This window comes from Capsicum annuum, chromosome 9 (genome assembly GCF_002878395.1).
Source record: "Capsicum annuum cultivar UCD-10X-F1 chromosome 9, UCD10Xv1.1, whole genome shotgun sequence".
In the NCBI taxonomy this organism is placed as follows: domain Eukaryota; kingdom Viridiplantae; phylum Streptophyta; class Magnoliopsida; order Solanales; family Solanaceae; genus Capsicum; species Capsicum annuum.
This window is the reverse complement of record NC_061119.1, coordinates 2,852,355-2,866,692: the sequence shown is the minus strand read 5'-3', so window position 1 is coordinate 2,866,692 and position 14,338 is coordinate 2,852,355. Positions and strand designations below refer to the sequence as shown.

At 32.6% G+C, this 14,338-nt stretch overlaps 1 protein-coding gene across 1 annotated transcript; it reads left to right on the top strand.

Moving 5' to 3' along the window:
- Positions 1-3,263: 3,263 nt before the first annotated feature.
- LOC124886980 (glucomannan 4-beta-mannosyltransferase 9-like) lies at positions 3,264-11,950 on the top strand (the record flags this gene model as incomplete). Its single annotated transcript, XM_047395984.1, is given in 9 exon segments — positions 3,264-3,894; positions 4,569-4,667; positions 5,523-5,775; positions 8,948-9,058; positions 9,946-10,082; positions 10,536-10,649; positions 10,763-10,962; positions 11,114-11,308; positions 11,401-11,950. Coding segments are annotated over 9 exon segments (1,602 nt in total). The 3' UTR covers positions 11,564-11,950.
- Positions 11,951-14,338: the final 2,388 nt, after the last annotated feature.

Here is a 14,338-nt window from a genome sequence, read left to right as displayed (position 1 = left end):
TTTTTTTTTTTAATTTATTTTTATATAATTCATGAACACTATATACAAGATTTATAAATTATAGGTGAGGTGTCACCATACTGAGGTCAAAATTTGTCAATATTCGCCCATATATATTCTCCACTTTCTCCCTTTCACTAATTTTCTTTTATTCTTTTTCTCTAATAATATTTAATTAAGAAATATAATCGACAAGAATTGGGGTAGAAGAGTAGTTAGATAGTTGAGTATTATCTTATTTAATTTTTCGTGATAGTAATCGTATTATTAATCATAGTATTACTTTTGCAGTTGCTTGTTCTTTGAGTTTGGTTATTATTTGTGGTTCTTTTAACTTCGATTATGAATAATGTTTAGGATAATCTGTCAGGTTGCATATAGTATTTTTTCATGAGTTTCTTTGCTTCAAGTATTTCGCTTTCTTTATATATATTATTTTTGGATTATTTATTTCTGAGCTGAGAATCTATCTGAAACAACCTCTCTACCGCTAAGATAGTGGTACAATTTGCGTACATTCTACTTTCCCCTAATCTCACTTGGTACCAGATATGTTATTGTTATAATCGACAAAAATTATGATAAAATGATAAGTATTTCTTCAGCTTTAATCAAATCTTAATACATATATAAATGACCAAGTAGAAATTAAAATGAAAAAATGAACTCATAGACTCAAAATTGAATCACATTTTGCAACAAAGTTATTATATAATTTAATAACTTTGATAGAATTAAAAAAGATAACTACACTATTAATTTCTTAACACCAACTCTGACTTTTTGTTTTGGTTTATGGCAATTCATTCTTTTGCATACCAAATTTCTTTTTTAAAAATATAAACGTTAATTACAGTTGAATTAATAGTTACTTACATACTAATTTTTTCTTATTAAGTGGTTAAGTCTTGTTTAATCTAAAACCTTTAGATCCCATGGTTTGGTTTAAAATCTCTGATCTATCGTTAACTTTATTACGTGTTTCATGAATCAATATCATATCATCTGCAAATAATATATACTATGTCACCTCCCGTTGAATATGCTGATAGTTCATCTATCACCATACAAGACACATAAAAACGAGCTAAGAGATGGCGCTGATACAATCCCACGTTTGAAAAATATTCCAAACTATAATTTAAATGTGTAATTAATAATTTTAACATAGTCTACGTATGTAAAATAAAAAAAAGATGTGTGATCATCAAATAACTCATCCCCTATCCCTAAGTAAATTCACAAGTTTTTTTTTTAAAAAGACTACACTATTAATTCTTTAAAATCAGTAATGACTTTTTATTGTGGTCGAATATGATATTTCGTTCATTCATTTTTTTAACATGACATTTTTGTTTTTGGAAAATATAAACGTTAATGACCGTTGAGTCAACAATTAATTACCTATTAATTTTGTCTTAGTAAGTGGTTATGTTCTATCTAAACCTTTTTGACTTCATTTTATTGATAACATCGTCACTCTCGTCAATCAATACTATATCATCTGTAATTAGCGTTTACCATGAAACCTTCCTTAAGACACATCAGTTTATCGGTCAAGACAAATAAAAATCGAACTATGAATCGATCTCTAGTTCAACCATCACGACTGGAAAATGCTCTAAGTATTAATTCTTTAGAACCAATAACGAATTTGTACCTTTCCTAAGGCACAAAAACACATTAGTTCATCGGTCAAGACAAATAAAAATAAACTAAGAATCGATCCCTCGTGCCACCCTCACACCTGAAAAGTGCTTTAAGTATTAATTAATTCTCCAAAACCAATAACGAATTTTAGTTTTGGTTTAATTTGGTAATTTATTCATTCACTATTTTACATGCCAAATTTTTATTTTTAGATTTTGAAAAATATAAACGTTAAATGACCGTTGAATTAAACAGTTAATTACCTACTAAACTTTGTCTTAATAATTAAAAAAATAAAATACAAAATTTGGACAATTCACACAATGTATGTTTTTTCATAAAAATGGGGTCCAATTCCAACTGCCGTAGGTATTGCCGGCGTGTACTCATCTAACATATGAACCGTTCAATTGTTGTTTGGAAAAAAATTAAAAATATATATTTTTTATTTTTTTTCCTATTTTAAATGGAAAAAAGTTTACACGTTTAATCCCTTGAAATATCAATAAAGTCTAATATTGATCTTAATTTCTTATTAAGCATATTTAACTTTCAATTAATTGATTGAGTACATCGATATGTGCAAAAATGTAGAGTAAAACTACGTACGATAAATCTTTATGTCTGGCCTTTTCAGGATCTTAGATATAGCAGGAGCTTTAGTGCACTGAGTACATCGATACGTGCAAGAACGTAAAGTAAAATTGCGTACGATAAATTCTTATGTCTGGCCTTTTCAGGATCTTAGATATAGCAGGAGCTTTAGTGCACTAAGTTGTCTTTGATATATGCACATCAAGTTGTATTTGAGTCGAAGATTTATCGAACACAACCTCTCTACCTTTATGAGATAGGGATATATCCTTCTCAAAACTTTACGTGTGAGATTTCACTGAATATATTATTGATATATGCACATAAAAAATCTTCTTACGAACATTTACTAATTTAACGAATTATTAAGTCTAAAACTACTTAATTATCTGTGTAATTAAATTTTTGTTGTTTCTAGTAATAACACCAGAACTTTTCACTAAAAAGATGAAAAATATAAAAAAATAACCCGTGAAAATACCAATAAAATAATTTTAATCTTATATATACATTATTATAATTATCCAAACACAGTTTTCAAATGAAGTCTTTCCGCCCTTAACTCTTTCATTGGTTGTTGCTTCATAATTGAATGTCATATAGTTCTAAAAATAGTAATTTTCTTATTTAAACCTTTCATAATCACACATCTAATTAACCCTTAATTATTTACAAGTACCAAAAAATATTCATAGTTGAAGGATCATAAGTGTAATTATACTTTTTAAAATATGACAACATTTTATTTTTTTTAATTATAAAAAGCAATTCAAACCAAAAGAGAATCTATATAAAGAGAACCCTTCCTTTCATTCTCTTTCCATCTTCTCCTCTAACATTTTCAATAGCCATTAATGCAAAAACTCTACCATCATTTCTCTTTAATAATTATTTGTTGCATAAACAAATATTAATTCAAAAAATAAATTCTTTGTTTTTGTTGGTACATTTTTCTTCTTGAAACACCAAAATTCAAGAATTATAACAACCCCATTTCCTCCCTTCTTAATTTTTTTTTTGTTTATTTAATTTTCTGAAAAAAAAAAAAGAATCTTTTTTTGTTTTTTGGAGCAAAAATTTAGTGGTGAGTTTGAGCTATTTGTGTCTGTCTTTCTGACATTCCAATAGCATAAAAAAAAAATTCTCACCTTTTTTTTTCTTTTTTCTGCAAAAACTTTAATTCTTCCCATTTTCAATAAAAAAGAATCTTTTTTGCTAGAGTGAGTAAAGAAAAAAAAACTCAATTTTTTCTCCAAATTTAGAAGAAAAAACCACATTTTCAAGAATCTTTTGTGTTTTTTTTTTGAGCCAAAAAAGAAAATGGAGAGATTAACAACAACAAATATTCTTCCAAATACATTTTATGGAAGAAGGGATGATATAACAGAACAATTTGGTATAATGTGGAGACAAATAAAAGCTCCATTAATTGTTCCAATTTTAAAGATTTTAGTATTTTTATGTCTTGTTATGTCTATAATGTTGTTTATTGAAAGAGTTTACATGTTTCTTGTTATTACATTTTTGAAATTTTTTGGTAAAAAACCAGAAAAAAGATATAAATGGGAACCATTAAAAGATGATGTTGAGCTTGGAAATTCATCTTATCCTATGGTTCTTGTTCAAATTCCTATGTATAATGAAAAAGAGGTTTGCATTCTTTTCTTCTTTTCAATTTTTGTCAATTTTATTGTGTTCGAGTCAGTTTGCATGCACCTCAAAATACCTCTGGTTAATATAAGCTTTTGTTTGATAATTTTGAAGTTGAAATTTGAAATTTTGTTTGTACATTTGCTTTATTTGAAAAAAAATTAAAGCTTGGTAACTTAAAAATATTTTTGAAGATTATATTTTGAAAATCTGATTATATTTTATGGTCAAACATATGTTTGAATATAAAATTTTCTATTTTAATTCAAAATTTATGATTAAACATTAGCTAATATAGTTGTAGAATAATTCTGCTTATCAAGAGTCAGCCTGCACGTACTTCAATTATTTCATAGAAATTGCCTAGTGTTTTTAGTATTTTTTTTTTATGTATATTAAATAAGATAACTCTATCCGCTGATGCATAGACGTATAAAAAAATATTTATCCCGTATTTTTATGATGCTTTTGAACTATTTCAGCGGATACCTGCTACCTGTTATCCCTATATGCGTTTGATACTTTTGTTTGTCAAAGCTTTATATTACACAAAAGAAATCACCTAATATTTTTTTTCTCGACGTTTGCATATTAGAAATTTGCCAATATCACGACTTTGTATTAGGTAAAAATCTTAATTTTTTTATTTTTTTATTTTTTTTGGGTTTAAACAGGTTTATCAGCTATCAATTGGAGCTGCATGTGGACTATCATGGCCTTCTGATCGTATTATAGTACAAGTTCTTGATGATTCAACTGACCCTATCACTAAGGTATTGTTTAAAAAAAAAGTGTAATTGTAAAATTTTTTTTTTTTTTTATAAAAAAAATTAAAGATAAACCACCCTGTAAACCCTTTTTCTAAAACTTGAAATTGGTTCAAGATTTATAAAGTTTGTAAAAATTTATTAAATCTTGTGTTGTATTAAATCTTGTGTTGTGACTATTTCACGAATCCCATGCATAGCTGGAGTTTTATTGTATCGAACTATCGTTTCTTACTTTTTCAACCTTGTCTAAGCACTAAATTTTGCTTTTCAATACTTGCTCTTCATATGTCGTCATTTTCTTTTTGATTCGTCGTAAAATGAATCCCATTTCATGCGTCGTCATTTACTTACTTTTTGGTCCGTTTTAAAAAGAATATCACATTTTCTTGTTTGGTAACTATCTAAAAACACAATTTTATTTTTACATTTAACTTATAAGGTCCCATTTAATTAAAGATAATAGTAATACTATATCTTTTAGTAAAAGACAAAAAAAAGGCAATCCGGTGCGCTAAAGCTACCGCTAAGTGCGGTGTCCGGGGAAGGGCCCCACCACAAGGGTGTATTGTCTTACCTTGCATTTCTGTCAAAGACTGTTTTCAAGGTTTGAACCCATGACCTCCTGATCACATGTCAGCAATTTTACCGGTTACACCAAGGCTCCCCTTCATGATTTAGTCTTTTCTTATTTGTTAAACTTCATATCCAATCAAACTATGACACATAAAATGATACGAAGGAAGTTTTTTGAAGGCACATCTACTAAAATAATACTTTTCAGAGTAAGCAGATTTTGAAAGTTTGATCAAACAAACAGACTTTAAAGATTTATTTATTTATTTTTAATTTTGTTTGCAGAATTTGGTGGAAATGGAATGCCAAAGATGGGGAAGTAAAGGAATAAATATAAAATATGAAGTGAGGGATAATAGGAATGGGTACAAAGCAGGTGCATTGAAAGAAGGATTGAAGCATAGTTATGTGAAACAATGTGATTTTGTTGCTATTTTTGATGCTGATTTTCAACCTGAACCTGATTTTCTATGGCATACTATTCCATTTTTGGTGCACAATCCTCAACTTTCACTTGTTCAAGCTAGATGGAAATATGGTATGTTTTTACTACTATTTTTTTTACCTTTTCCACTTTTTGATAAAATGGTGTTTGGATCGTCTTGCACGAATTCATTGGGTATGTTGTTGTTGACTTTACTCATATAAAAGTAGTAGTAGTAATTTCTTTTTGATGATGATGGTGTTCGGACCGTCTTGCACACATCTCGAGTAGGGCAAATGGCTAGTGGGCTCAGTGGCATTTTGAACTCATAAAGTTTAAATCTTTAGCCGACCTTTAGTGGCATTCTGAACTCTGGGGCGGAGCTTTGCACGAATTTTGAGTAGTGCAAATGGCTAGTGGGTTCAGTGGCATTTTGAACTCATAAATTTAAATCTTTATTCGGCCTTTAGTGGCTTTTTGAACTCTGGGGCGGAGCTTTGCATGAATTTCGAGTAGTGCAAATGGCTAGTGGGTTCCGTGGCATTTTGAACTCATAAAGTTTAAATCTTTACTCGTCCTTCAGTAGCATTCTAAACTCTGGGGCGGAGCAAAAATGGCTAGGGGGGTTCAATGGTATTTTGAACTCATAAAGTTTAAATCTTTACTCGACCTTCAGCGACATTTTGAACTCGGGGGTGGAGCTTTGCACGAATTTTGAGTAGTGCAAATGGCTAGTGGGGTTTAGTGTTTTGAACTCATAAAGTTTAAATTTTTACTTGGCCTGCTGAGGCATTCTAAACTCTGGGGCGGAGCTTTGCACAAATTTCGAGTAGTGCAAATGGCTAGTGGGTTCAGTGGCATTTTAAACTCATAAAGTTTAAATCTTTATTCGGCCTTCAGAGGTATTCTGATCTCCGGGGTGGAGCTTGGTGGGGGCAAAGAAAAGTTACACATCGTTTATGCCTATAGTAGATGCTGAACTTTCTTTGATTTTTTTATGTGTTTTCTTTTCATATCATATTTTTAATCCACTTAGTGAAAATCTTAGATATGCCATTGCCCAAACCTATAAAGTTTAAATTCTGATTCAGACTTCTATAGTATTCCAAACCCAAATACATCAATTTTTTTCCGCCTAAAATTAGTAGCATTCTAAATTCATAAAGTTTAAATCTTGATTTCACCTTTTGACCCTAAATTAAGGATATCCGTTAAATTTTCAAAATGTATTGAACGAGTATTTAGTTTGGTTTTTTTCTATGATATTCCAACAATGTTTTTCTTCAGCCACTCTTTTATTATCACGACGCAATAATTTTATCCTCCAAAATTTAAATTGGAATAAATCATTTAGCAATTTATTCGTTTATCCACCAAAATGCTAAATTTAAGGGCGTGTTCACTAGAATTTCGAATTGAAAGATCTTTTCTCAATAGATACGATAATTCTATTTACCAAAGCTTTATTTAAATCTAGACGAATTGTTCTATCATTTTATGATATTAATTTATTTCAATTAACCACTAGACAATAACCTTTATTTTCCACTTTAATATTATATTTATATTAATTTACTTACATGTTATATTTTATTTCTCTATTAAAAATTACACATTAAGACTGTCGGTGACTTTTACATATTATCAATTTTTATGTGTGCACATAATAATGACCAGACTTAAGTACAATCTTTAGTAGGGTAGTTTTTCTTTTTTTTTTAATTTTTTAATTTTATTTTATTTAATTTAATTTTTAGGCCACATATAGTGTTGTTGTTATGTTTGGCGGCTCATGAATTTTGGCCCAGTTGTGAATTGGCAATTCAATGCACCAATTTTTTAACTTTATATATATATATACGTGTGTTAAAATAGTGTAATTGTGAAAAGTAACTAATAATAATTTTGAAAGGAAGCATTGGAACAAGATAAAATTATTTATCTTTGAGTAATGTAGTTTTTTGCTGAATCCTGCTAATGTAAAATATTTTATACACGGAAGACCGGACGACTTTTTTAACTAGTAATATTTGCAATATTTGTGATGCGGTTCATCCATAAATCCACTAATGTAAAATATTTTGTACAATCAATTTACCTTTTTAAGTAGTAATAATATTTGATAAAAAAAGAATTTCTATGTGATGCTAAAAGTTGTTTTGTCTTTTGCATGCTAAAAAGCTGAAAAGAGTAGTTGATTAAAGTGAAAAAAAGTATTTGTGGTTTCGTAAGAAGCACTTAATATTACAAGTATTATTTTACTAGGACAATAAATGCCCCTAGCACCTATTTTTACTTTCATTTTTCAAAAGATTGACATTTTTCTGTCGAATTCGAGATGTATCCAACAACATTTTTAAAGAACTCGAGTAATATATGTTATCACATCATATATTTGTTCACTCTCTAAACTAATACGTGCATATTATCAAAGGCGGAGTTAAAATTCAGCTTAAAGGGTTTAATATTTAAAGAAAATCTAGTTGAAGGAGGATTCAACACCTCCTATAGATACATAAGTAATTAATTATGTATAAATGATACATTTTTTCATCGAAGGAGGCCCCCCCAGCCAAAGGATTGGCTCCGCCCCTGCATGTTGTATCCTTAGAAATATATTACTTTTTAAGAATCTGGCATGCGCGTGATGACATTTCTATGGAATACGCGAACATAGTCTATCACCTACATTGCTTCGATTCTACAAAAATATTGACACGCCATTGTTAGATCTTCGTAATATTTTAAAAAAAATTTGAACAACATAATCTTATGGGGTCAGTTCTGCAAAGAAAATCTTTGTACTACTATATTCTTTTTTAAAGGGTAGGGTATTTTTGGAGTTATTGATAATGATAAGGGTATTTTTGTCATTTTGTCTCAGGTACCTCCGTCACTTCCCAAAAGTAACCTACAATTGCATGTGCAATAAAAATGGTGGACCTTAGAACATTCTTTTTTACTAGCCGACACTAATTTTTTTTTTTTAATTGGACAAATTAAATTGTTAAATAAAATAAATTAATATAACTCAATTTTAAAAAATGTTCATTTGAAAAATATTGGTAAATGTTGAACTCTCTGTAGGTTCGACTTTTTTGTGTGTTTACTTTTTTATAGAGTATTTTATGCAATTTTGGTGAGAATTCTGACTGCGTTACTGGTGATGTACTTTTCAGACTCAATTTGTGAAATTTCATTGAGTATGTTATTGTTATTATTGTAGCTCATTTGGAAATTATGATTTATTAGTGAATTATTTTATTTTTTGGTTTGATTTTTGCAGTAAATGCTGATGAATGTTTATTGACAAGATTGCAAGAAATGTCATTGGACTATCATTTTTCTGTTGAGCAAGAAGTGGGCTCTTCTACACATGCTTTTTTTGGATTTAATGGTAATTTTTTTTAAATAATTCTTTTATTATTTTTAATGGTATTTATATTTTTTTGTATACATTTTAATGGTATTGACTACTAATAATTCTTCATATTAATTGCTTTTCTTACTGGTTGAGCTAATTTTTGTACAATATTTAATGTTTTAATTGTCCTTTTGAAATCACAATCAAGTAGTAGTACCCTCTTCCTTCCATATATGGGTCTTAGTTTGACTAGACATAGAGTTTAAGAAAAATATAATTTTTTTTATGGTCTTAATGTACCAAAATGTATGTAAATTTTGTAGTCTTAAATATGTCACGTGTGACATATTGGAGTTAATGTATAAAGTTTCATTCTTTTGACACAACCTCTAGGCCTCTACCTAGTGGCGGAGCCACCTTTGCTCCAGGGGCATCATCTGAACCCCGTTCGACAGAAGATTATATTATTTTTATACTATTTTACATGGTTAAAAAATATTTTTTATGCCTATATTATGGATGTTGAACCCCCTTCGACTAGTTCGTATATATACTTCTGAACCCCCTCAATAAAAATCCTAGCTCCACCGCTAACCTTCTGAAGAGGGGTTCGGGGAAGGAGAGTGTACGCAAACTTGCCCCTACTTCATGGAGGTAGGGATGTTGTTTCCGAAATGTTACCTAAACTAATTAAGTTCATAAATTAGGTCCATTGAAAGGAACAAGTTCACAAATTTAGGTCTATTGAAAGGGACAAGTTAATAAGCAACATGTTAGTTTTGTGTACATTGTCTTCAATGAAACAACAACTAATAATAGAAGTGGTCCAAGAAAATACTGACTCTTTGCATGTTATGTGAATTTCTTTGTGGTCCAATAAATCTAAAATATGAATGTTGTGTACTGGAACAAAAATACAGGCACTGCTGGCGTTTGGCGAATCGCCGCGATAGAAGAGGCTGGAGGTTGGAAGGACAGGACAACGGTCGAGGATATGGACCTCGCTGTCCGCGCTAGTCTCAAGGGATGGAAATTCTTGTTCCTCGGTTCTGTCAAGGTGCGCACATTCTCCGTCTGACAAATGATATAGACAAATGAACGTTATAACATACTATCTCTAGTCCATGTCATCTGTCTTAGAAGGTTTTTGCACGTATAATCACGCTCAGTGATTCAATTGATGACGAAGAAAGAGAATTCTCGGTTCAGTTCTCCACCTCAACGATAGAAAATATAAGGATTGGTCAAATTCTATTGAGTTGAGTCATAGTGATCACTTGTCGAAGGATGACTCTAGTTATCAAATGATTGAACAATTTCTTACCCGTTGTCTTCAATTGATAGACAAGCAAATACACGCTACAACACATGACCTCTAGTTCATATTATCCGTCTTTTAAGGATGTAATGATCATTTATCGTCATGTATACAAATCGAGAAAATGAGATATAGTAACTTATGTCAAAGTGGCTGCTGTTAACACGCTGCTATCGTTGTTCAATCATACAGGTAAAAAACGAATTGCCAAGTACATTGAAGGCCTATCGTTATCAACAACATCGTTGGTCATGTGGTCCAGCCAATCTCTTCAGGAAAATGTGTATGGAGATTGCAAGAAATAAGGTATAACTCGTAAATCGCTATTGCCATATTCAATTTCTTAGCCAACTGCGCTTGGTACTCAATCTCTAAGTATCCTCGTTGAACTTCTTTTTATCGTCTTTGTTTGCTTCCAGAAAGTGTCTTTGTGGAAGAAGGTTCATGTGATTTACAGCTTCTTCTTCGTGAGGAAAGTCGTAGCCCATATTGTTACTTTCGTATTCTACATTGTGGTATTACCCGCCACTGTATTAGTACCTGAAGTTGTGGTGCCGAAGTGGGGAGCTGTTTACATTCCTGCCATCATTACGATACTCAATGCTGTCGGAACTCCAAGGTCAGTTTTCTGTATACCCTCACTACCATTACTCTCCTACTTTGCTTTCTTGATAACGTTGTAATCCTGACGCCTGAAAGTTTAGCACCGCGAATTTTGTGTTTGAACTAAAAATGCGCTGAGCTTTTGTTTTACGCTGAATTGGGAACAGGTCCTTCCACTTGCTGGTATTTTGGATCCTTTTCGAGAATGTAATGTCACTCCATCGAGCTAAGGCCACCTTCATCGGCTTGTTGGAGGCAGGACGAGTGAATGAATGGATTGTCACGGAGAAATTAGGGGACGCTTTCAAGTTAAAATCAGCTACCAAAGCATTTAAAAAACATCGAATGAGACTTGGTGACAGGTAATTAACATCATCATACAAATACGAGTTTCAGTTTTCGTGGACAATTTTGCAAGACTTATAAAGTTCCCCTATCGTTCAATCATCGACAGGATTCATTTGTTAGAGTTTGCTGCTGGTGCGTACCTCTTCTTCTGCGGGTGTTATGATATTGCCTTTGGGAACAACCATTACTTCCTCTACCTCTTCATTCAAGCGTTTGCCTTCCTCATTGTTGGATTTGGTTACGTTGGCACATTCGTGCCCAACTCTTAGTCTATGCTCGTGAAAACTGATTTTATGATCTGAATCTTAAGGTTTTTACGCCCTGTGCTCCCCCTCGGTAGCACCAAAAGAAGTGGCGTTTACAGTGGCCTTGCGCGCCTTTCTTGTTTTCGGGTGATTTTTGTTTTCTTGTAAAAAGAAGGAAAGTTGGTTATTCTTTTTAGATAATGTCAAGCATAAAAGTGATCTGAGCCTCGTGGGCTCGCGGGGCTCGGATCGTGTTTGTTCTATTTTTGTATATTCCAGAAAGAGTCACTAGGCAAGAAAGAGATGAAAAAAACAAGAAAGTAGAAGGTGAAACTGTTTTTATTATTTGTCTTCCTTTTTAACTTAGATGTAATTTGGTTTCAATACAAAGTGAAAGTTTGTAGAGTTGAAGTTTCTATTTCTCTACCATCTATTTTTGTCAGACAGTGGCGGAGTCAAAAATTTTACCAGGAAAACTTGGAACGGCAAGAACTTCACACGTAGTTTTGAACTTTAACATAAATAACCACGCGGTGAAGAAAACTACGATGTATATATAAAGTTAAAATTATTCTTGATCGTATAGTAAATATTGATTCTTGACGTAAATTAACCATGTTGTTACCACTACAATAAGTTCTTCTTATGCTAAGGAGGTGTGTGTGTGTATATATATATATATATAATGGTTGTAGGCCCCTCACTATAACTTATTGATTATCACTACAATAAGTTCTTTTTATGCTAAGGAGGGGTGTGTGTGTATATATATAATGGTTGATAATTGAAAGGGACATTCATTGATTTGGAAGTGAAAATTGGTGTAAAAGCATCAAATTCATAAAAACATCACTTATTAGTTTTGCTAATTATAGAGGACAAGTTGTGCCAAGGCCTAATGATTTACCAACCCCCTTAGTAACTTCATCTTTAATACTCACCCAACAAGCATCTACTAGTACTTATGACACAAGATTTTCTCATAACACATTATTCATTTTGAGTTTAAGTTTTATGTAGGGATAATAATACACAATTAAATTACTTGTTAGATATTTACAAATATTTTTTAATAAGCAATAATAGATAATATGAAAGAATAATAATTTATCTTTTATTAAATATTTGTTACATGTTACACATTGGAATGAAAGACAATTTCAAATCTTATTTGTCTACGAATAAGGATGGTATAAGTAATGCAATTATAAATCTTAGGAGAGTTCGACCCTACCTCTAACATGTGACCAGTCTAGCGGGAACGGGCAACACAAATGAACCCGAGCTGCTATACCGAATCCCCTGCTGGTCATCGGAGAGTGAGTGGTAAAACCATGATCCGTAGAATGCTGGCGCCATGCTTAACACATGCAAATTTGATGGGAAATAGATAGTGTCAATAATTTCAAAATTAATTAGTATCAATTACTAGCAAAATAAACATTTGACTTACATTTTATTCTGAAACTATTATCTTAATCCCACCAATCAAACGATCCTTTCGGACCTGCGGTCGTTTTCTAAACTCTCATGCTTGAACTGCTAGTTGCAGGCAAATGGGCAAAATACACACACATATATATATATATAAACTAAGAAGTAATATTACAAAACCTAACGTTACATTTCACTTTTCACTTCATATAAATTACTGTCAGTTCCGTTGGATTTGGAATTAAATTAAAACTACAAATAAATTTATCAATTAAGTGAGAATCCTTTAAATTTTAAAAATTAGGTAAAAGTGATAAGTTTTTTTGAACTTTTTATTATTATACTTTCGTTCCAACAACAGTAACAGTTATCTCAACAACTATAGAAGTTGAACCAACAACGATATTGTCAGACAACTGAATAGTTGTCGCGCTGTTTATCCACCCAAATGGCCGCGAAAATTTAGACAGACACACCCCAGTTGATTTTCGGGCCCATAGCACACCCGGACCCCGGGCCCACCCCAAAAACCGTGGGCTATAGCACATCGATTTGGCCCAAAAATGCCCTGTTCGTGCCGTTTCGTCCGTTTGTCCACCTAAATAGCCACGAAAATTTAAACGAACCACACTGGGATGATCCCCAACCTCCCTGACATGCCTCGGTTGATTTTTGGCCCACAGGGTGCCCGGACTCTGGGTCCACTCCCGAAACCATGGGCTATAGCATACTGATTTGTCCCAAAAATGCCCCGTTCGCGCCGTTTTACCAGTTTGTCTACCCAAATGGCCATGAAAAATTAAACGGACCACAGATCCACAACCTTCCTGGCACGCCCCGGTACATTTTCGGCCCACAGCACGCCCGGACCCTGAGCCTACCCCGAAATCGTGGGCTATAGCACACCAATTTGGCCAGTCCCTGTTTTTTTCGTTTCGCCCGTTTGTTCACCCAAATGGCCACGAAAATTTAAACGGACCATACTGGGACGATCCCCAACCTCCCTGGCATGCCCCGGTCGATTTTCGGCTCACAGCTCGCCCGAACCCCGAGTTCACCCCCGAAACCGTAGGCTATTGCAGACTTATTTGGCCCGAATATGCCCCGTCCGCGCCGTTGTGCCCTTTTATCCTCCCAAAAGGCCACAAAAATTTAAATGGACCACACGGGGACGATCCCCAACCTGCCTGGAACACCCCGGTCGATTTTTGACCAACAGCACGTCCGGACCCTCCCCCAAAACCGTGGGCTATAGCTTGCCGATTTGGCTCAAAAATTCCCTGTTCGCACAGTTTCACTCGTTTGTCCACCCAATTGGCCACAAAAATTTAAACGGACCACACTAGGACGATCCCCAACCTCCCT